Below are 25,828 nucleotides of genomic sequence, written 5' to 3'. Positions count from 1 at the left end.
ATGGCCTATCACATGGATTTCAAGTTCTAGTTATTCACATGTATTGGATTTAGTGCACAGCTCACAGCTTCCACATCTCAATGGTTGTATGCCTTAGATTTAGTGTAAGGGATGTGTGTTATTTGTAGTGAAACATGTTAAGTCTAGTGTTGGAATTTTCCTTTATAAATGTATTGCCTCCTTGTGAGAAAAATGTATTGTCTAACTTGTAGTATGTGGCTCTCACAATTGGTTATTTTCAAATTTCTATTATGATTAGATTCATAACAATTGTATCTTTAATTTTAAAGTTCTTGTGAAGATTTTATCTATGGTGTTTTAATATATGGTTTGGAGTAGATTAAAGTGTTTGTAAATAATGTCTTTAATATTAATATAATAAATGTTGTATGTATTGAGATATATATTGTACTTAGATTTAATAGTGTATATTTTAGTTTATACAATATTTATTACATTGTTACATATGCATTTGTATCGAAGTGTTTCGTGATTAGTTTTACTTACATTTTACTTTTACAATAGACATATTCTTTGGTCGTTCAACTAGTATTCCAACTTATAGAGTTAGGAATCACCTTTATAGCTAGTGACAAGAATTTTTTATTTGGTGTAAGGATCATGGTTTTCCACAAGGGTAAGAGAGGGTTAATTAAAGTGATGCCACTCGCATCAAGATATTAATCAAAATTGACAAAATTAATACCAATATAATGAATTTGACTAATAAATTATATCATGTGACACAAGAAGTAAAAAATGGGTTACAATGATTACATAACCAACTTCAAGAACACCTACAATCAATACAATCTCTCTCAACAAGATGTTTTTGACAAACTAATAACTTGTGTTCAAATCCATTCCTATGGCAACTCATCACACAAGGTGGAGTGCATAATGTTGTCAAATAACATTAAGGTTGGTCATTTCTACTTATGAAACTATACATGTGGTTTGTATTTTTCTTAGCAATTAAGATGAAACTCTGTAATATTTTTGTTACAATTTACAAATATTCCTCTCCTTGATGGTTTCAATAGTAATTGGATTCATAAATTTAGTGGGATAAAATGCTTTATCCATGATAAGGTCTCTATTTATATTATGTTATCTATAGTATCATATTATGTTTTACACCAATATTAGTTAAAGGTTTCATAGAAAAAGAAAAAAACAAAACCATACAAAAAAAATTAATTGTTTTTAAATTGCATCAATTCTAGTTTTTTTTAAACATATATATTCACAAAAACTATAGTATACTATTTGAGGTTTAATCAATAGGAACACATATACAACAAAGAAAAGAAATATGAATTAAATACATCATTGATATAAATGAACATAACAAACTATGATGTAAATGACATCCTTAAAAGAAGAAAAAATGTTCATCTATACACATTGTTTAATGTTACAAAAGGAAAATATCTTAAAATCTTATAAATATATTATTATGTTAAAAAAATATAAATTTTGATTTGATTTTGATCATTATATTTTTTTCATCCATCTCAATGCTTTGAGGGTAGAAAAATCAGAGAAGTCGTCTTACAAGAGCATTTTTAGTGGGGGAGGCTCAGTTTAGAGAATTGGGATTAGAAACCTTTTGGGGCTTGTTTGAGGCCTTAAATGACATTTTTTGAGAGGTAAAACTTTGCCACATAAATTCAACACCCCTAGTGCTATTCTGCACCCTAAGACATTTTCAAAGGTGCAAAAATTGCACCAATTAGAGTTTGAATACAAAAATTATGACTCTTAGAAGTTGACCTGTCGTAATTAAAAATGATAATTTGATAGGATACCATGTCAACGCCCATTACTCATAGAAAAGGGGGATATCCACATGAAGACTCTAGATGGGTTGAGTTGTAACTCATGTTATGGGTTGAATGAATCAAATTTAACCACTAGTTTCATATCAGGATGTGTTATAACTAAACCATTATGAGGAAAAGGGTTTGATTATATTCTATTGCATTTTGTTCCATAGTAGAGTAGAATATCTAACAGTGGATAGAGAGAGGGCATAAAAAATAGGATTTAGATCTCACTTCTTTATATTTTCTTTGATTCCATTCAAAAAAATAAAGAGCAGGGCAGCCTCACCCTCCAGCTAGGTTTTCTCCCATAAGGGTTTCTTAGGTCATATTTTGGCGTTATTGTGGCTTGTCATTGATTTTTTTTTTACTTATTCTCTATTTTCGACATTTCATATATTTCATGAATAATAAGAAAACAATATCTTAATATATCAATAAATCTAGGGAAAATCAACCATTATATTATATTATACATTTCAAATTTCAATATATTCTTATTGGATCTCTTGTGACAAACTTCTTAGTGGAATATCCATGTCATTTTATGAATGATATTCGTATTGAAGTATATTTCTTTGGTATATTATAAGGAGTAGAATGGGACCCAATTTATTTAAGTAGAATCCATAAAACCCCAGCCATAGCCAAAGAATCAATTTATGATAACCCTTGAGATCTAGCAGAGGATAGGTTTACACGGTTTAAAGTGCAATTCAAGGATATAAATCATATTGTAAGCATCCTCGTGGTATCCCTAACAAATAAGCTCATCATCTTTGGAGAATATGGAGGTTCCAACTTAGAAGTTATATTAGAGGGAAATTTGAGGGACTGAGAAGAACTAGGGAAGGAATCTAAGAAATAAACCAAAAAATAAAATCACAATTCAAGTTCCATAAACCATTCACAATTCCTATTTAATATGGAAGTGAAGTTTGACGTCAAGCCATATCAAAGCAATATTAATGCTTTGAAATTAAAGCATTAAGTGCAATAGTTATAGGTTTGTCTTAGTTTCCACCACATAGAGGGGGGTGAGGGAGGGGGGTTTAATTTTCTCATTTGAAAATAGAGGGCCATTCCCTAACCCAGTGAATTCACATAGAAACCCTGAGGCTAGAGGGGGATTCTCTAGTAACTAAGTGGGAGTATTTTAAAACTCTAATAAAGTCTCAATTCTACTTTGTTGTGCATGTAGAGGACTATTGGATCTGATGGAATTACTGCAGGAAGAGACAGTGAAAAAGTGTACAAGAGTACACCATAGAATTCAGGAAGATGGAAATAATGCAAGGTATCTCTCCCAAGAGCCTAAACATAATCCTCAAGTTCGAGGGGGGGGGGGGGGGGGTTCGAGAGGGGGGGGGTTCTATATAGTCATCTATGAAAGCAAGTAATGTCCTTCAAACCCATAACAGTGGATGAGACTTGTGTATAGGCATATTACCTAGGAAACTTAGGTCACAAGAAAGGGCAGTCAAGTGATTCAAATCAAAAGGAACACCATAAATATTCCAAGAAGGGGAAGAAGAAGTGGAAAGGGGGGATCTCAAAAAGATAGGATCCACAACACAAGTGCAAAGATCCTAGCAATGAATGCCACCACTATAAAATTAATGGTCACACTGAGGAGATGTGTTGCAAATTGTGTCCAAAGATAAACTCAAAGAACTAAAAGAAAAAATGGAAGAAGAAAAAACTCATGGGCACAAATTGCAATCAAGTGGAAAGAAACTCGAATATGGATGAGAATATTGTTTGCACGGTGGTGAAAAGGGGGTGAATCTGAGTAGGCTTTAGCAATAGGAAGAGAAGGAGATGACCAACCTCTTCCATATAAAGATACAGGTGAAGAAGACAAAATTTGATGTTATATTTGACTTTGGATCATAGGTGAATCTCATTAAAATAGAGTTCCTCAGGAAACTAGGATTGGAGGTTCAAGATCATTCTAGCCCATATTAATTGGGATGGGTACATAAAAATGCAGAAATCGAGGTAACAAAACAATGTGAAATAAAATTTGCTACCAATGTTGATATTATTGATGAAGTAGAATTGGATGTAGTTCCTCTTGATGTATGTGGAGAGGTGTTTAGGAGTCCTTATATGTACATGTGGGATGAATTCTTCATGAGGAGATCCAGTAAGTACCACCTCATCAAGGATGGAAAAACCTTCATCATCAATGCATACAAGGGCAAGTACAAAATTTCACTGGTAAGTTCCAACCAAGCCTCAATGACCCCGTGAGTAAGCCTATTGCGAAGAAATTGGGGGGAAAGGAGAATATTTCTCATAATGGGTTTTGAACCTTAGTCCTTATGTACTTGAGGAACATGTTTGTCTACTTCATTAAGATGCATTTGTGAAATTTTCTTTACCAAAGTCTTGGAGAATTCTTCTACCATCTTGTCATGGTCATTTTAACGCCTCTTTCCAACTTTTGGCTCCATATGGTAGCTTATTTTTACATGCCCTCAACCACTTTGACAACAATAGTTATTTCTTTAATAAAATCAAGCCAAACTTTGAGTCTGGGATGTTGTTTGGCAGCTCTATCATTCCACAGTTCATTGTTGACAACTATCAACACGCCAATAGAAAATAGTGACTCTAGAACTTCTCACTTATTTTTCCTCACTTGTTTTGATAAGAATTGTTGGCTTTAATAACAAATTAGGTGGGTGACAACTAAATCCAAAAAACACATATAATTAATATTAAAAATAAGATTAATAATATTAATATTAATGAAATAAAAATAATATTAATATTTATTATAATATTATTATCAATAATTTATTAATTAATAAATATTAGATGTCACATCTATGTGGGTGTAGTTTTACATGTAAAATATTATGTTTTAATTTATTTCTTCTACATTTTGGAGGGTTTTTTTGACATTTTTTCAGTCTAATTTGTCCAATATCAGGCAGGGAATTCTTGAAATCACAAGTTTGAGTTGTAAACTCTCCACAATATGAGTGCAGGTTTTCTAGGGTGATTAATCCATATATGTAGTCAAAAACCCATTTTAAACAACAAAAGTTAAGATTTGGCCCAAAAAACAATTTGTTGGGTTCCAGCCGAAAACTCCAAAACTTAGCATGTTTAGAGAATGTCAAAACTTATAACAAGTTTGGTCATTTGGAAACCCTTTTCCCACACATCTTAGGTCGGGGTTTCCTATACGGCTCGATTTTAAGTGACATCACATAGTGATTTGTATGAAACAGAAATGTGGTAGCTCCTACAGAATTCGAAATGGAAATTAGATGACTACTTATAGGATTTATTAGAAATAGAAATGTGGAGGATGCTTGCAATAACTATTTTATCTCATATATTAGATTGTGTATATCACTAAGAATATTCTATGATTGATAAATTTAGACTATCAATATTTCTTTTTATTTTTGAAAAAAATGAAAATTTTGAAAGCCCTATTCTAAAATAGACAATGCCTATTAGTGTAATTAGTTCAACTATATAAATTAAATGTTTGGTAAATTATAGAGGCATCAATCCATAATAAACATCAAAACATTTACTTCATAATATGCTCTTCTTACATTGTTAAAATTTAAAAAATCATAAAAGCTAACTAAATTATAGCTTTATTTTAAATTAGCATTATATATATATATATATATATATATATATATATATATACATACATCATCCTAGATCCATCCTAACCCCATATCTATCAAGTGAGAGAGGAATCAAATCTCTCAAGGTACAAACCTCTTTATCAAGTGGAAAACTTGAGGAAAGATTTGCACCTTGAGAGATTTGATTCCACTTGGCACTTGATAGATCTAAGGTTAAGATAGATCTAGGTTGGTTTCAGTAGTGTGCATCCAAAGAAAATTTGTTGAACTTTTAATTATTCTAATCATTTAAAATATGCTAAATATGTCTAAGATTAATCTAGTCATTTTAATTTTAAATTTGTTCAGTTACCTTAGTTTATTGAGATGATAGAGACTCTTAATATCTTGAATGATGAAAAATGATGAAATAAAATTTTTGAATGCAAAGTAACAATGTAGCAGTATTGAATTATAGGATATGTGAACAATAAGAATATAGTCAATTACAAATAGTCTTCATTGTGATCAGTCTCAAGATTAATTTTCTTCTATTGTCTATTATCACTCCTATTAGTTTTGTCATCTTTTCATATGGATTATATGAAAATGGCAGATGAAATCGTAAACCATTCAAAATTTTAACTTGATCTCTTGTAGTAAACATCATCCCTTGTCTCTCTTATTCTCCAATATTAATAGTAGCTTTCTCCAAAGTCGATCATTATGACTTATGGAGATTTAAACCCAAATTAAGTGTCAATGGTAGTTGTTTTTTGTTACCTCATTTGAATGCAAAGAGACTAACAATGTTGAACGATGGAAAATGGGAATAATAAGAATTTAGTCAATTACAAATTATTTACAGTTTCAAGAAGCAAACATTTTATTTTAGATGCACATTCAAGTATTTTATTTATGGTTGAATTATTGTAATACAAAAATAAATGTATGTCGTCAATAATTTTTTTTGTGCTTACACTGAAATCAATTCACATTATTAATTTAATTACTTTGAAATTATTGTACACCCTACATCTAGTTTCATCAAATCACAAATCAACATCTATATTGAAATCAATGCATATAGTGCAAGCAGTCAAATAGGATTAGAAATCAACGTCTACACTAAAATCAATGCATCTAGTGCAAGCAATCAAATAGGATTAGAAATCAACATCTACATTGAAATAAAATACATATAGCGCAATCAATCAAATAGGATTATAAATCAACATCTACACTTAAATCAATGCATCTATTTTAGTGAACAACATTGTATCCCACCATCCCTCTCTCTCTTTCTCTCTCCACCTCTCCATCCTCTCTATCTCTTTCTTCTTCCCTCTCTCCTCTTGACATCTATATCTATATTTCCCTCCATCTCTCATTCTTTGTCTCCCTATCTCACCCCAAAACACACATGCTCTCTCTCTCTCTCTCTCTCTTCTCTCTCTCTCTCTCTCTCTCTTTATATATATATATATATATATATCACTCCCTCCTTCCCTCTCTTTGTCTCTTTCTTCTTCCCTCTCTTCCCCCTCCATCTATATATTTATCTCCCATCATCTCTCCTTCATTGCCTTTATATTTCACCCCCAAAAGATACACACTTTCTCTTCATATCTATCTATATATCTCTCCCTCCCTCTTCTCTCCATCTCTCTCTCTTTCTCCTTCTCCCTCTTGTCCCTCCCACTTTTCTCTCTCTCTCCATATCTACCTCACTCTCTCTCCCTCCTCCTCTCTCCCCCCTCCATCTTTGTCTCCGTCTCGCTATTCCCCTTCTCTCTCTCTCTCTCTCTCTCTCTCTCTCTCTCTTTGTGTGTGTGTTCTTCCCCCCTCTCTCTCTCTCTCTCTCTCTTTCGCTCAATCACTATCTCCTTTTCTCTCCCCCCCCCTTTTCTTTCTTCGCCTCTCCCCCTTACTCTATCTCTCTCCTTCCCTCTCTCTCCCCTTCTTATCCATATGATTAGAAATTGTCATTGTGTATAATCAATAATATATGTAAGGTCTAATATAATAATAATTATAATGGGGATGATTATTATTATAATATATTGAAATAATAATAATCAATATTATTGTACTTATAATGGAGATTATTAATATTATAATATATTGAAATAATAATAATCAATATTGTTTCATATTGGAGCGTTCTGTGATTCATGATTTAATAAAAATCTTCCAGATAAATCCATAGGCAATTTAGGGTTGATGTGTTTCGAAACTCTAACGAGGTTCATCATTAGGACAAAACTACATCTACTGAGGTTCATCATCAGGACAAAGATCTTTGTCCTGACGATGAACCTCAATAGAGGTTCGAAACACATCGACCCTAAGTTGTTAATGTGATTTTTCGAGAAGATTTTTCTTAAATCAATATTATTTTTTTTTTTCTCTTTATTTTTTCTTTCTTCATTTTTTTTTAATATTGAGGAAAAAAAATAATAATAATCATCAGTATTGATTATTATACCAATAATAATATATATATAAAATAATTTGTTAAAGAAATAATAGTATGTTAACTTTACATTATAAATACAAAACTTAAATCCAAATCTTAATTTCTTATTTAATTTCTTATTTATTGAAAAATAAAAACCTAAATCAAAACCATAATATTTTACACAATGTATTCATTTAATAAATTAAATTGCATAGCAAAAAATTAATAGCTTTCCAACCAAAAAAGAAATAGATTATATATTTCTACAACTAATGAGATAATACAGAAAGCCTTAAACAAAACTTCCCATAAATATTTAATATAAAAATTCAAGATCTAAATTTTAGAAATATTTAATATAAAAAGTCAATATGCAATATCATGCGGCTTTGTTGATAAAACCCTAAATTCAAGAATAACCCAAGACTAAAGAGTCAATATGCATACAGATAGCCTTAAACAAAACTTCCCATAAATATTTAATATAAAAATTCAAGATCTAACCTTTAGAAATATTTAATATAAAAAGTCAATATGCAATCTCATGCGGCTTTGTTGATAAGAGCCTAAATTCAAGAATAAGCCAAGGCTAGAAGTCAATATGCAATATCATGCAGCTTTGTTGACAAACCCTAAATTCAAGAATAACCCAAGACTAAAAATAATAATTTCTTTTTGAAATTTCATTCTTTTATTTTATTATTTTTTGTTACATGGTCCATTTTAGACATAAATTTTTCCCTAATATTGATGGCACCCTTATGCTTCTTCCATGTGATAGAGAATAGGGGGATGCATATGAGTGGGAGGTAGAGGAAACACACTTTCTAGCAAGCAACATTCAAAAGACAACACTGCAATGACAAAAACACACAAAGGAGAAGAATGCATTTATGAAAGTAGACAAGATATGAATGAGAAAGGGTGTACAAGTAGATTCTTTGACACAAAAAATACATGGCAGATGACCTTGTGGATCTATCAATAACATGTATTGACATAATAATGAAACGAAAATTCATACACCATCCATACAATTAGGAAAAAAAAACTTTCAATAACATGTACTAACATAATAATGAAATGAAAAGTCATACACCAACCATACAATTAGGAAAAAAAAAAATTCTTTACCTTTGAAAATTCATTACTCTTATTTTATTATTTTAACTATTATTTTCCTTAGGTGGCTCATTTTAGACCTCAAATTTCTGATAATAGCGATGGCACTTTTATGCTTCTTCAACAAGATAAACAATAGGAAGATTCATGCAAGTGGAAGGCAGTGAAAGTGCACTTTCTAACAAGCCACATTGAAAAGGCAACTCTTCAATGACAAAAACACACAAAGAAGAATGCATTTAAGAAAGTAGATAGGATATGGACGGGAAAGGGAGTACTAGTAATTGTTTGACACAAGATGTACAAGCTAAGAAATGTTGCAAATCTATCAATAACATGCATTAATATAATCTTGACACAAAACTGATGCATATATTGGTGAGGCATGTATTGATTATCAAGCATGGAACATGCTATATTTGCTTTCAATTATTTGCATGCATTGATATTTTTTATTAAAATAATCCCCTAAATTAGTGCTTATAATATTCATTAATTTCAAATTTCTTAAAATAGTATTCAAAGCTTTTAATGGCGTTGTAATTATGAAATTGTTTTACTTTAATTTATTAATATCGATAAGCCTCATTATCTTTGTTCCATTCACCTTCATCACAATAGCTTAGCCATTGAAATGGATGTTTAAGACTTCACAACACTACAAAATTTAGTAGTGGTCAAATTAGTTAAAATAGCATTCGGAGGCTATTTTCTCATTTGAGCAGGGGAAACTCAACATTTAGATAACAATGAACATTAAGCACAACACCTGTGACCATGGATAACAAATTATTTGATTTTCTTGTGTTGTGATCTATTGATCTCATTCTTTTTTACCTCGAGTTGCAATGGTGACCCGCAATTTTCACCAAGCATAACAATGAACTTTATTTCCTTTCCATTCCATTGATCCTTGCTAATTATTTTCATATGTGACTATCCCTCTATCACATCCATGACACATTCATTAATGGTTATCAAGCTAGATTATCTTTTCGATTAGCACTAGATGTGTGATTATCATCCACATAGGAGTGAGAAAGAAACATATGAGCATCGCATTGAATGGATCATATATCATTTATTCATGGACCATAAAAAAATTCTAATCATTTTAAAGAAATATAACCACCTAGATTTACTTCAATGTTCCCCTTTTCCCTATTTCAAAGTATGTTAGTGATTTTGTAATTTTTTTAAAACAAATATATATTGAAAAAAAATGAGATTAGTGATTTTTCAAGTTTATTTCTCTAAAATATACATCAATATGGTTTTTTTGGACTATTGTCACCAAAATGTCAAACAAAAATTTACATTTGTCTAAAGTGTTTGATATTCAAATGGAATCCTTAAATAATCTAAAGTGGGAATTTTAGAAAGCTCCATCTATTTTGGAATAGAGACCATGAAATATTGGATCATGGATCCTATAAAAAGAGTCAATCAAAACTCCATCATATAGAAAGCAATTATTCTAGCATTTCCTAGAGGTGTTGTGGTGACTTGGATTACCTTGTGCGCAAATTGTATTATGTAAGAACATTGTTGAATGGCGTTGTATGTAATGCGTTATTTTTCAGGCACCAAACGGAGTACATCGATTTTTCACCAGCTCAGCTCAAGACGTGTGAGGGGTCCTCCTCTCCTTCGTCTTGCAACATCACACCACCTCCTCCCCCCCATACCATCAACTCGTCTCCACTGTTAACTACCGCATACCACATTACCTCCGCTCTCGGTTATAACATATACACCTCTTCTTGTGGTATATCGCGATTGTATTGGCGTGTACGCAATGGTATATATTACATTGCCATGAGGGGAATTTTGAGGTCTAAAATGGGCCTCTTAAGAAAAATGTACAACCAAACTAAACTTTATAAGAACCAATAAGATTCAAGATGATGATGTCAATCATGGGGGATGATTTACCATTGTTGGAGTAAAAATAAAAAATTTAAAAAAATAATAAAACTACTTTTTCAACTCATATTTTCAACTTATCTCCCTAAGGTTTTACTCAAATTTCGAGCGGGAGTACTCGTTGGATGAAAAAATTGATTCATCAACCAAGGAGTACCCATGTTGCATACTTTCTATGGACCTTGCTACATGAAAAATCAGAAATACATGAAAAAACATAATTGCAATCACGTTTTTCAAGTATTTCTCATTTTTCATGTAACAAGCTCCATCGAAATTATGCAACATCGGTACTCCTTGGATGAAGAATCAAATTCTGCATCCAACGAGTGCTATTGCTCAAAATTTGAGTAAACCCATAGGGAGATATGTTGAAAATATGACTTGAAAAAATAGTTTTTTCTTTTTCCCTCTAAAATTTGATGATGTAATCTAATCTTATTTTATTATTTCCACTATTATTTTATAATTTCCTTAGGAGGCCCCTTTTAGACTTTAGAATTCCCCTTATGAAACGCAACCAACCTCCATACGCTTCAGCCTCTCCCCTTCAATAGTCGGCACCCTTCGCTGCCATACTCAGCCTCCATACACTGCCAACCTCCATAAGCCTCGACCTCCATAAGCTACCATACCTCCACGCTATATACACCCTCCCCTAAATCAGCTCTCCCATACGTGTATTAGTCTGCCATGTGTGCCCAAACTGTTGGTATCGCACTTAATACCTCTACATAGTTAACATCGCACCTCCGGTTATATATCTTCGCTCCTCCGCCATATACACCCTCCCCTATATACTCCCTCCCCCATAGACCACTTCCCCCAAATAATACCCCTATTTTAATATATCAAAGTTCATTTTTCTACACATATTACCACCAAAAGTGCAATTTCTTACAATATATTGGCAACGTCTACATGTAAGTTGCCTTGGACAGAATTGGGAAAGAAAGAAATCAAACCCAAGGTAGAACCAATGACCAAGAGAAAGGTAAAGCACCTGAATCCGCTCACTATGTTGTGGGACATTGTAATATTGGAGTAACGGCAGACTTGTTCAATGCTTCACTTGCTTCTTGGAAAAATGATTGGTTGCTTGATTTAGGGGCAACTTGCCACATGACTTCTAGAAGAGATTTTTTTGAAGAATTTACTGATAATGTTGATGGAGCAGTCAAAACTCAAGCCATCAGGGCTTGGCTCAAATTGTCTGGTCTTCCAAACTTTCTTTTGCATGATGTTTTATATCTCCCACAGCTGAGGAGAAACTTCTTGTCTTTGCTTCACATCCGCTAACAAAGACACTCCATTAATATTTGATGTCAAGGTTGAGGTCAGAAAAGCATCAGATCACTCGTCATGACGGGGATAAAAGAAGAAAGACTTTTGAAGTTGCAAGGTACCTCTATTCATGCACAAAACTTTTTATGCAATTTTCATTATGATGAAGGTACATTTCCATCAAGTCTTTTATGGCATGCTATATTTGGACACTTGACTATGGCAACCTTCGCTTGTTGAAGAAGAATGGTTTATTGGTTTGCCTACAATTCCTAGGAAACTTAAACAATGTGATGTTTGTATTCTAGGAAAGCATAGCAAACAGTGTTTTCATGATTCACATTTCAGAGCACATAGAAAATTTGAACTCATTCATTTAGATTTTGTGGTCCAATGCTTATTTCTTCTGCAAATGGAAGTAAATATATGATGACATTTATTGATGACTACACCAGAATGTGTTGGGTTTATTTATTGAAAAACAAATCTGATGTTTTCAAACATTCAAGAACTTTCATACATGGATTTAAAATGACGCACATTCTCATATTAGCTCTATTCGCACCGATGTAAAATTGATGTTTTGGGCTGATGCAGTTCTCTGTGTTGTGTATGTAAAGAATAGATGTTCATCTAATGCTATCCAAAACAATACTCCTTACGAAATGTGGTATGGCCACATTCATTCGATAAAGCATCTCAAGGTCTTTGGTTCCACTTGTTATGCCTTGATACCAAAGGATCAAAGAAACAAATTTGGTGCAAGGAGTCGTAAATGTATCTTCTTAGGGTATTCAAATACCTCCAAAGCATATCGTCTCTATGATGAAATTAATAAAACGTTTTTTGTATCTAGAAATGTAATCTTTCTTGAATCTTCCAAAGTTGACAATGTTGTTGAGTAGCAGTTTGAACACTTGGATAGATTCAGACATGCAAAATCATTTCAAGAACTTGAAGGCGGCATTCCTATACTTGATCAATCTGTAGAATCTTCTTCTGAATCACTCTCTCCCCCACATGAAGCTCTAGCCGCTAATGATAATTTGAGTGATGTGATTGACAAAATTTGGAGATTCAATCTTGATTCAACCCCAACTCCATCAACTGAGTAGCTTGGACCATCTCAGAAAGGTCCCCCAAAATGGCTAACAAAGACACTTGAAAGTGTTCGTCCTGATGAGGTTGGAAAAACAGGAACAAGAAATTCAACCAGGGAAAATAGAGGTGATGTAGACAATTTTGGTTCACTTGTTGATATGTATATTTCTTATGATTGTGAACTAAATTTGTCTACAGATGTTGAACCAACTTCCCTTAAAGAAGTCGCTTCTCATGATGAATAGCAAGAAGTGATGCAAGAGAAATATGATGCCTTGATAAATAATGGCACTGAGAAGTTGGTTGATCTTCGATTAGGAACCAAACCAATTCGCTGCAAGTGGGTCTAGAAAAACAAGTATAAAGTCGATGGCTCACTTGACAAGCACAATGTCAGGCTTGTGGCAAAATGGGCTACCATCCAGACACTCTTTGCCTTGGCAGCTCAGAATGGTTGGAAAATCCATCAAATGTTTGTAAATATTGCTTTCTTGAATAGAGATCTGAAAGAAAATGTTTTTATGTCCCAACCAGAAGGATTTGTTGTGAAGGACCAAGAACACAAAGTATGCAAGCTTGTGAAATCCTTGTATGGCCTCAAGCAAGCACCGCGAGCCTGGTATGAACAAGAAGGATTTGTTGTGAAGGACCAAGAACACAAAGTATGCAAGCTTGTGAAATCCTTGTATGGCCTCAAGTAAGCATCGCGAGCCTAGTATGAAAAGTTTACTGAGCATCTTCTGAAATTCAACTTCAAACATTATGATCTTGATGATGCAACTTTGTTTGTCAAGAAAGTTGGCAAAACAATTGTATATATTGTGGTGTATGTAAATGATATTTTGATGACAGGAAACAACGAGAGCTATATTACATCCATAAAGAAGGAATTGAGGAAAGGTTTTGAAATGACTGACTTGGGCTATGTTCACTACTATCTTGGTATTGAAGTAACTCAACATCCAAAGTTTATATTCCTCTCTCAGAAGAAATACATTAGAGATCTGTTGAAAAAGTTTGGCATGGTTGAGTGCAATCCTTTGACTACTCCAATGTAACAGAACTTGAAGCTCACATCCATTGAAGGAAAAGAATTTGAGGATGCAACAAAGTATAGACAGCTTGTAGAAAAATCAACTACCTGACTACTACCAAACCGAACATTTCATTTGTTGTTGGAATCCTCTCCACGTTTATGCAAAAGCCTTGTGAAGAACATTGGTCTATTGCAAAAAGAGTTCTAAAGTACTTGAAGAGAACTCAAGACTTTGGGCTCAAGTATACACAAGTGGGCGACATCAACTTGCTCTGATACTTTGATTCAGACTTCGATGGAGACAAAGAAACTAGGGTATCTACTTCAATTTATCTTAACTTCAATTTATCTTATGTGTCTTGAATCAGAGGATGTCTCCTGGAGATCACGCAAACAATCAGTTCCAGCAAGTTCCGCAACAGAGGCAGAATATGTGACAGCAGCTGAAGCAACAAAGGAAATTGTGTGGCTCGAGAAAATTCTGAAAGATTTGCAGGTGAAACAAGTGCATTCAACTCCACTCACAATTGACAACACCTCCACAATAAAGTTGGCCAAAAACCCTAAGTTTCGTGATCGAACGAAGCACATCAATACAAAATACCATCTGATTTGACATCATGTTGAGGTCAAGACAATTCATCTGCGTTATTGTTCCACTAATGAGCAAATTGCAGACATCTTGACCAAAGCACTTGGAAGAGACAAGTTCGAAAAGTTCAGAACAATGCTTGGACTCACCAACATTCCTTCAAATTAAGGGGGGGAATGTTGACACATAATCATTGGGATTGGGTGAATATATGTAACTAATGTAAATAGTAAATAATGGAGAATAAGAATATGAAGAGACCGGAGAGGTGAAGCCCAAGAGACTCTCCCTACTTGTATATATCCATGAGCAATCTCAAAGCAAAAACACAATTCATTTTGAAGAATTACCCCCTGCTCTGACACTTAGTACTCAACCCATCAATTTCTGTTACTAATTCAATTACTAACCAGATACATTAGAGGAACATCACACACATCGTGAAGTTTTTGCATCCAATTGGGAAAAGGAAGTGACGGAATGTGTTATCTTTGTACAGGATGAGAAGTCTTGGCCATAAGATGAATACCTATATGTGTATTAGGAGAGGAATAAGTATTGAATATACATGCACTCAGTCCAGCAATGGGCCAATGAAGCTATTAAAACACGCAATTGTCCAATTGCATATTTTAGTAAATAAACATTCTACACAAAAGCTCTTACAGTTTAAAGAGCTTTGAAAAGCTTAGAAGACAAGAAAGTTATTAAGAGTAGCATAAATAAATAAATAAAATAAAATTCTTACTAATAGATTGTCTAGCAGAGCACTTTAAAATAATAACAGATACTTTGCTTCGTTCCCACATTTGAAAGGAAAATATGTTAATAAGAACTCTTAGCAGACAGGAAAGTTATTAAGAGTAGCATAAAAAAATAAATAAAATAAAATTCTTACTAATACATTGTCTATAAGAGCACTTTAAAATAATAACAAGATACTTTGCTTAGTTCCCACATTTGAAAGGAAAATATGTTAATAAGAACTAGCAAGTTTACGAGAACAGAGGAAAATAAGGTTGAAAAAAAGTGAATTTGAACTGCAAATGAACAAAAAAAAATTGCCAATGATCTCGCAAATTTAAAGATCACATTCAATTGAAGTTGCATTCAAACTTCTACATCCTTGCCCATTAAGATTGTTTTCAAACTTCTACATCCATGCCCATTAAAATTGTATTCAGGGAGATCACATTCAATTGAAGGTTGCATTCAAACTTCTACATCCTTGCCCATAAAGATTGGATTCCGCCAATAATTCCACAAGGTATTTAAACATTTAGAACAACTGCAAAGAGCCCCTATCACCTGATACATCCATGGAGAAACTAAATCAGAAAAATAACAAGCCCTGGGTTCAAATTTAAAGAGGTTCAATAACCTTTAGCAGACCAAGACATGTGAAGAGCCCATTGAAAGGTGATCCTAATAAACTGAAAAAGCACAGTATCTTGCATACAAATAAAGCACTACTATAGGGTAAAGAAAACGTAGTGAATGATCGATTGTGGAATTGCAATCAAGCAAAAACCTGGAACAGTTCAGAAGATGATTAGACTATTATTTAATAAACGTTTGTTAGAAAATACTCTGACCAACCAGTTCAGAGGATAATTAGAGTATTATTTAAAAAACGTTTGCTGGAAAATACCATGACCAACCAGAACTTTCTGGACTTGAACACCAGCCTGGAAATGTTTAGGGAAGATTCGAGAGAGCATCGACCTTGTTTCATCCTCATCCGGAAAGGGTCGCTAAAATAAGAGCCCAGTAACAGTTGGCCACCAAAAATCCAAGGGTATCCACGTCTCCTCCAGGACTTAAATCCCACAGATTTGCGAGCACGTACTTTCATATTCCATTGTCCAAGCATGAAGGCGAAATTTGAGACCGTGTTAGGCTTACACTTGCCGTTGTAATGTGTACGGCATAAAAAATAGGGGTGTTGAAGCCTCCCTAAGCAACGATTGGCTCTCGGGAGGTTGTTTGGAACCCCCTCTCCACCTTCCATTCATTGCTTTTGCTTCAATTTTTGTTTTATGTAGATTCATTTCCTGCAGCAGCAAATGGATCTCGGATATCAAGTTCCATTTCCTTCTCCAGAGAACAATTCCCAACGCAATTAATGCCGTTCGACCATTTTCAAACAGATCCAGCAAAACACAGATCACATCCAGCATGGAGCGGCAATTCCTCAGATCAAATCCACATCAGATATCTGTTCATCGCCATAGCGTCACGAATCCAGTAACTTTGATGATATCACGAACAACTTGCATGTTTTAATTTGAAATGCCCCGGACCTGCTAGTTTGTTTAATTTTGTGATTGGTATATTAAATATTCAGTTATTCAAAGCCTGGATGGTTAGTTCAATTGGTCGAGTCCCTCGGGGAGAATTGGTGGAATCCCTTGGGGTCAGGATCTGTGGTTACGCGGGCAGGAGGTGATCCCTTTGGGTGGATCTGCCTGGTACAAATATTTCGTGGATGTAGCCGTCACCGATCTCCAGGGTAGTATCTAGTTATTCATTAGATGGTAGGATCTAGGAATCTGGGACCTATATGTTTAAATATCACTCATCACTCATCAGATGAATCAAAGTGGAAAACAGATTTTTGCTTTTTCCGGACCTGCATGAACCTTCTTTCTCCTTTGATGTGAATGCAAACCTCCTTTTGTACATGTACTAATTTGAAACTTCAAATATTGCACAACAGCAATTTATAACAAAAAGAAAAAATAAAATAGCCATCCCTTTTGTTTGAAAATAAACCTCAAATAAAAATTCTTCTTTAGTCCACAAAATTTTCTTTAGATTCAGTAGTAGTTTCCTTCCCAGAATTTCATGTTGCTTTGTTAATAGAAAAAAGCTCCTCAAAAATTATCTATTCGAAGTCCCAAAAACATTGTTTGCCATACTCTCGTGTTCAACCATCAAAGACTGTAGTTTCCCTTTTACATAAACCATTCACAGTATGTTGAAAAAAGTCTTACCTATTTCTTGGATTCATTCTTCTCTATATTTTGTGCTTGAGAAAGATATTGCTTGGTTATTTTCCCAAAGAATCATTCAGCAGAAGCTCAAAACATATGTTTTCTTTTCCTCGAATTCATATTACAAAATACCAATATATGGTTCATTACATCCACCGACTGATCTGGAGAATGTCATAAATAGATTAATATCAAGACATCAAGTAAAGGCCCTAGGAATCTGGGACCTATGTGCTTAAATATCACTCATCAGATGAATCAAAGTGGAAATCAGATTTTTGCTTTTTTCAGACCTGCATGAACCTTCTTTCTCCTTTGATGTGAATGCAAGCCTCCTTTTGTACATGTACTAATTTGAAACTTCAAATATTGCACAACAGCAATTTATAACAAAAAGAAAAAATAAAATAGCCATCCTTTTTGTCTGAAAATAAACCTCAAATAAAATTTTCTTCTTTAGTCCACAATTTTCTTTAGATTCAGTAGTAGTTTCCCTTCCAGAATTTCATATATCGCTTTGTTAATAGAAAAAAGCTCCTCAAAAATTATCTATTTGAAGTCCCAAAAACATTGTTTGCCATATTCTACAATCATCATGAAGTTTTACTCTCGTGTACAACCATCAAAGACTGTAGTTTCCCTTTTACATAAACTATTCACAGTATGTTGAAAAAAGTCTTACCTATTTCTTGGATTCATTCTTCTCTATATTTTGTGCTTGAGAAAGATATTGCTTAGTTATTTTCCCAAAAAATTATTCAGCAGAAGCTCAAAAAAATATATATATTTTCCTCGAATTCATATTACACAATACCAATATATGGTTCATTGCATCCACAGACTGATCTGGAGAGAATATGTCATAAATAGATTAATATCAAGACATAAAGTAGAGGCCCTTCAAAAGGAAATGCACACCCATCAGGGTTGGAATCTGTAGTTGTTTCCAAACAAATCAGATTCTATCCAGGGTTACTTGTAAAAGAAAAACACATAAAAAACTAATCCAATATAGTGTGTGATGCCAACAATTTTTCTAGAACAAACAAAATATGCTTAACTATATGGCTTCTGAAAATGATCATCATCCACAAATAATAATATAACAATGATACAACAAAATCTACACGTCCACCACGGGAAGAAATGCATTTTGAACCATGTAAATTTTGAACCAATTTGAAGCAGACACCTGACAGATTACTCGTCATCCTTGTAAGGGTATTCTTCAGGAACTTGCTCTAGAAGTTTCAACTTCAATTCATATGCATCATCCCCACAAAGCATATCCCGAACCCATCTAACTTCAGTTTTCATAGAGACCTGCAAAGAGAACAGATGATTCCAATATATTAATTATTTTCAGCTGGTGCAGCTAATAAATATACTGAGACTATTTTAGCATTTCTGAACCCCTTTTCAAAATTCCTTGTTCCACGAGAATTAAAGTACTATTGTGTGTTCCAGGTGCAAGTTTTGAACAGGCAGGAAGCGGAGAGGGTGTTAGGGGGGGGGGGGGGGGGGGGGGGAATCTTGACAACATCAAGAAAAACATTAAACTCATGACAGATTCAGTCTTCGTATAGATTGTTTCTCAAATTCTAGCAGGGTTCGTAGTGGATTGAATCCGATCTATATTATAAGTAAAATTGTCATGTGTATCAAAGGAAGGAGGCATTAAAAGTTCTCATTCAAAAGTCACTCAAATTTTGTAAGGTTCCAGAACCCCTCAAATTAGGGGGAACATTTGATAACAAATCAGCATTTCCACCAACTAAACTGTAGCATTCTGTAGAGAAGCGCCTTTTACAGAATCCAAAGGCAAAAGGTGGCATGTTACAGACACTCTTTTCTGCTCTCTGCATGAACACACATGATTGTGCATGACCAGGTGTATTGGACTGTTAAGCAGCAATAAGAGAATATTGAGAATATCAGAGCAGTCCAGAAATATCAGAATAAGAATAACAATAATGGAAAGACTTTGCAATGGAAATTATCTGTCATGGATATGGGACCATGAAACCATGCATAGAAGTTCTCTGAATGTTTTTATTCTTCCATCTCTCCTAATAAGAGCTCGATACAGAATAGGTAGCACAAAATACTAGCCCACAAATTATTGAAAAAGCTTAACCCTCAGGGCCCATCAGTCCAAGACACTCTCTACAGGACATTATCCAGCGAGCACTTGCTTGCTGGATGCACCATTGTGGCAGCTGCATCTTTGTCCAGGCTATGTTTTTCACAAGATATCCTTCAATTTATGGGGTTTCCCTGTTGAGAAATCAAAATGCTGTAGATTAGGGCTGATATAATTACTTGTGAATTTGATGGCTTCTTTATTAAATTTTTATTTTCTCTTCCTTCATCAAGCAATTACCAAAAGTACAAAACATGAAGATCACAAGAGACAAACAAAAAGATATAGGCTCCAAGCCAAGGCAAAAACCCCACAAGGGAGGGAACCCAGAAAAATCTTCTTCTTATAGAATCAAATCAAAGTGAGATATCCAAAACCGAAAACCAAGACTGCCACAAAGACTCAAGTCAGCCCTCCTTCAAGTTATCTTCATCAAATCAAAGTAAACAAAAGTCAACACTAATCAATTCTCTGAAATCTGGTCCATCCCTGAAAAATTTGACCCCTGATATTTCAGGCCTGCAATATCATAGAAGCTGCCTCAAAAACTCGCACGTGTGAACAGAAACTAGGGCAGAAAAACATAACTTTCTCCTTCCGTTGAATTTGCTCTCTCTCATTTGACTTCATTGGTTATCTTCTTCTTCTTGGCACATAAATCAAGTGAGTTAGTGAGTGCTCCAATGAGGTTGAACTTCTCTTTATATATACACATTCAGGAGGTTGAATAGGTGCTTTTCTGGGCCAACTTGGTCATGTGGTGACAAAATGATTATTTTGACTCAAAAATATTTTCTCTTTTTTACAAATAATCCAAATGAGACTTTGACACATGACAAATTCCCTTTTTGACTCAATAAACCCTAGAAGCATGAAGAACATGCTTTGACTAGAAAATAATAATAATAATAATGAGTAATAAATATTTCAATAGTACATTATGAAGACCAACACTAGTTACATTTTCAACATTTCCTTCCTCGGATAACCTACTTGCATGCATATGCTTGTGTCATATTGTGTCATTCTGCTCTGGAATTGATCATTTCATTTTACTTCATCTAATTAGTGTCATCTTTTGCATCACTCTTTTTTGGTTTGGCTAATATTACTGCTTCTAATGACTTGTTCCTTTGACATGGGTATTTGGAGGACTTTAATAAAATTTCAATTTCAATTTATCCTATTTTCCTCGTCTGTTTACACATCTATTTATTTCTATTGTATAATACAATATATCATTCAAATAACACACAATAACATCAATGGATTATTAAGGCTTGGTTCACTAATGAGATCAATAGATTATTAAGCCTTTCACCAAGGTAAAATTTCCATTGTAGTCTGCCCCACCTAAACCCCTCAAACCTGACATCCAAGCCAAAGAAAGTGCCTGTTATTTGTTGCAGCCCCCACAACAGGGCATGTTTCTAGAAGCGACTTCTAACAAATAAAAATGTCAGAGAAACTATAGAAACATGTGAAAATTAAATCATTGAATTCTTTTTGATGTGGCTTGCAATATGTTGAAGTAGTATAAGACCATCCACTACTACAACATAAACTATTATCATCATAACGTTTATCCATTAGTATTATTTTAAGACCTTTCACATGAAACAAGGACACAGGTATTTCACACAGGACACATAAATTCCCGAATGTGAAACAGGGAACACATTTATGTGCGAGAGAGAGAGAGAGAGAGTGCGTGAGAGAGACATTTTTAATAAAATTATCAAGAAAAAATATAGGCATAATGATAAAGATGCAAGTTTTTGAATGTCTAGACAATAAAATCACATCCTTCACATAATGCAACATGTTTATTGACCTGTCACAACATGCCTGCACACATGTACTTTTTGAAGTTAACTTATTGATTTTATTGGTCTCCCAAGTGACACGCATTCAACATGTGTAAATCTGTGTCATATGCGTAAATCCTTGACATATGACACATGAGCCTACCCCTGCGTGTCCTGTTTCTTAGCTTGTAGACTTGTGCCCTGTTATCTTTTTATTATGCCTGCTTCCTCGTTTCATTCCATTTATAATTGGTTGGCAAACAGCTATTTTTTCTAATTCCTAGGCAGTATATACTATATACTGAGCCTCCTCATAGATCACTTCTTCCAAGTCCGATATGTCTTTTTTAATCAATCACTTTTTCTTTTGCAAAAAACTAGAATTATAATCATCTAATGGGAGGTTACTTATTTCAGAGTGTAAAATTTTCTGTTTCCCACCCGGTTTTCAGTTTCACCTTATTTCTCCATATAGTTAAATGCCCATTCCCATAGCCATACATTTAACAGACTGAAAAAATAAATATTGCTGAAAACACAAATTCTGGAAATTTTTCAGAGTGCTGGAATTGCAGAAATAAAAATCAGCAATTAAAACAGCCATAAAAACACATTTAAACTCAGTGATTTTGGTCAACTTGACCCTGGAAAAAACCCCTACAACTCTTGGGGAAAACCAGTTTGAGAGCTCTTCTTTATTTCTGGAAAATGCCTTTTACAGAGAAAATATTTTTCAGCAAAAAATCAGCAAAAACAGAAATTTTCCAGCAAGCAAACTTATCTGTTTTTTCAGCTAACAGACAGTCTGAAAATGGCTGTACGGACCGTACGGATGTACGGACGTACGGACTGTACGGACTGTACGGACGGCCGTACGGACTTGTACGGACAGACCTCGAAATTCGTGCAGAGAAAATGCCTCCTCGATATTCGTGCTGAAAATCAATTTTTTCACTGTTTTGCTCACTAAATCTGCCTTTTTCTGCTTGTTCTTTATGCTGTTCAGATTTGCTGAAATGTGCCTTGGTGTGTGTGCCAAACTGCTGCCTCTTTCTCCTCCTTGTCCAGAAATCTCCCTTGCTCTCTTGCTCTCCTTCTCCCAATCTGCTCATGAAAGAATGAATGATCTTTTCCTCCTTTCCTCCCTTAACCCAACCCTAAATGACTTTTGGGTGATCCCTAAATCCAATGGCTGAAATAGATTTAGATCAATGGCTGAGATTAAATGCTCATTTAAATTCACTTTCTATTTTTTAATTCACCCCACTTTAATAAAGACCCACTTAGTCATTTATTTCCAAAGTCACTTTTCCTTTCTAATTTTTCATTGACTTTATAAAGTCACTTTAAAATTAGACTTAGTAACTTTATCACTTAAAGTCACTTTCAAATTAGATTTAACTTTATAAAAATTATAAAGTTACTTAAGGAGAAAATTATTCTTTTGGACACTTTTCCCTAGGCCAAAGATCAAAGCCTTAGGGAACCACCTGTCCTCCGGTACCAAATTTCAACACAGAGAAACTGGTTTCAAACAGAAGGGACAAGAAAGCAAACCAAAAGAAAAATCATTTTGGACTTTCAAAGTGAGACAGTAAGAAATCATCTATCTACGCATTGCTGTCAGCTTTGAGAGGATAAGAAATTCATATTAGGTCGCAACCTTGGGAAACAATAAATAAGATAATAAACTGCTGGCTCAATATGGATGCCAGAAAAAAATTTGATAAGATCACCCTATCCAAGGATTTCAATGCTCTATACACGCCCCTTAAAGCTTTTTGCAAGATTTGAAACATCTGTTGAGGACATTCTAGGATAAAACGTTGAAAAGCGTAGCAAAAAATGTCTTCTTGACTTGTGCCTTAGTCAAGAAAGACCACAAACAGTCTTCCTTTAGCATGCACGAGTTCCCAGGAAATAGGACGAGTCATGGAGCAGTTAACTCATGCATAGGAGTTGGAGGCTCAGTTTTGTTTGTCTCCAAGTGTGAGTTTATTTTTGGACACAGACAAGTTAGTGAGCAAGACGAGTTAGTGAGCTTCAGTTTCTAATAGAGGCAGTGTTGAGAAATCTATAGGGCAATAGTTAGGATAATTTTTCTTTTCCTGGTAACTGCTTGTAATACATTTTTACTTTTTCTTACTTATTAGCTTCTTTTCTTATTATTATGTGTCTTATCATCAAACAGCTACCAAAACAAGAAGAACAGTAGTACACAAGAACACAGGATATAGGCTGCAACACAAGGTCAAAACCTCTCCACCTAAGAGGAAAACCCGTAAATTTCTTTTCTTATAGATTCTTCAATTGACAAATTCCAAGAGCTCTAAACCAAGACCAAGTCTGACCTTCTTGATGATGTTCTTCTTTTGTCCAAGTCAAACCCAGTCAAATCTCTTCTAGTAGCACAACTTCGACCCCTATCTTCAGGGATTCGGCCTCCACTGCAGGTCTGGAATTTTCGGCTCCACACGTGTGAAGCAAAAAATAGACTTCCAAAGCATTCTAGAAGCTTCGCTTCACTTGCTTCCTTGTCTATGGCTAGAGAGTAACCTATTAGGCTCCTCTTCCAACAACTTCGCTCTTCTTCTAGTCACTTGAGAATTTCGACCTCGAAGTAACAAACCCTAGCTCTTCTTATTCGCATGTGTGAGAGAGAATAAGCTCAAAAAATTCTTCCTTCGTCCTTCTCCTTCTTCGCTAGCCTTCTTGCTTTTCTTCTTCGCTTAGATGATGAGAAGTGAATGTGTGTCCAAAGAAGATCGAGTTCCCTCTATATAGGCTTCTACGGTGGACGTGGCTCCTCAAAATAGGCCGACTTGGTCTTGGAGGGTATTCCAACACTTTTAAATACATAAATAATTATTTTTACAAGTTACAATGTGTCTGATGGGGTCTTCAACATATGACAATGACTCTTTTGACTTCTTGACCTAGGACAAACCCTAGAAGAACTTAATGGGTGCTTGACCTATAAAATAAAAGAACTTGAGCATGAAACACATGCTCCAAAAATAATAATAATAATTTTTCTTTCATTTTACATTATACAAGAATCAAAAGTAGATTTCATATTTATGAAGATCAAACCTATTTACACATTTTTCAACACTACCTCTTAACTAGGGAGGTATTCATAAATGGTACATGAACATTCTCAATCTGAAGAGATGTCATAAGAAGAGTCAAATTGGTAACCCATCTGTTTATCATCATATCAACCAGCATCGTGACTCGTCACATAACAAGGCCTTGACTAACAGCTCTATCTCTCCCCAAGATCAGAGCACAGTGCTGGCAAGACCAATGATTTATAGACACCTTCATCATTGTCTCTCAAGGTACATACCCCACCCAAGTGTTCACAGGGTATGACCTTCCAGGACTATTCTTATCTTGGATTCCCAGTCCTCAAAGAATATCGGTCCTCTACGACTACTCTTATTTTGGATTCCCTACCTCATCCTCAAAGAGTATCGGATGCCAGATGCTTACCCAATCCTCCATTCTTTCTTCCCAAGTGAAGACAAGAATGATGTGTCTATCTCTCCCTCTCAACTAGGGAGGATATATCAACTAATCCAAGCTTGTCTCTCAAATACACAAGCTTCTTATTAGGAAGAGATTTTGTCAAGATGTCAGCTACTGTTCATCAGTGGAGATATACCGTAGCTGCAACACACCATCCTGCACCAGCTTTCGAATGTAGTGATACTTGTTGTTTATATGCTTTGTCTTTCCATGAAACATTGGGTCTTCAGACAACCTTATACAATTGGTGTTGTCACAATGTATCATTGTAGGGTCCATTGGTCCTTCAAACAAGTCGGACAGCAGCTTCCTCAACCAAACAACTTCTTTGCTTACTTCACAGGCTGCAATATATTCAGCCTTAGCACTACTCAAAGCAATCGATTTTTGTTTTCTA

The 25,828-nt window shown here is 34.4% G+C and overlaps 1 protein-coding gene and 1 long non-coding RNA gene across 2 annotated transcripts in view; one reads left to right on the top strand and one right to left on the bottom strand.

Annotated features, from left to right (window-relative positions):
- Positions 1–16,468: 16,468 nt before the first annotated feature.
- On the top strand, positions 16,469–19,133 carry LOC149194727 (uncharacterized). Its single transcript, XR_016254560.1, has 2 exons — positions 16,469–18,155; positions 18,842–19,133. It is a non-coding gene; the product is annotated as an uncharacterized LOC149194727 (long non-coding RNA).
- LOC149194726 (Transport protein particle (TRAPP) component) overlaps positions 18,794–25,828 on the bottom strand; it is a 98,117-nt gene continuing 91,082 nt past the window's right edge. Inside the window, exon 5 of the mRNA XM_089405153.1 lies at positions 18,794–19,269. Coding sequence (XP_089261279.1) covers positions 19,147–19,269 — 123 coding nt within the window. The 3' untranslated portion in view covers positions 18,794–19,146. The remainder of the gene's footprint in view (positions 19,270–25,828) is intronic.

The sequence above is a fragment of the Pinus tabuliformis genome, chromosome 2_2, assembly GCF_031772625.1.
Source record: "Pinus tabuliformis cultivar Carrire ecotype Pingquan chromosome 2_2, CPIR1, whole genome shotgun sequence".
Classification (NCBI taxonomy): domain Eukaryota; kingdom Viridiplantae; phylum Streptophyta; class Pinopsida; order Pinales; family Pinaceae; genus Pinus; species Pinus tabuliformis.
This window is presented reverse-complemented; position numbering and strand designations above follow the sequence as displayed.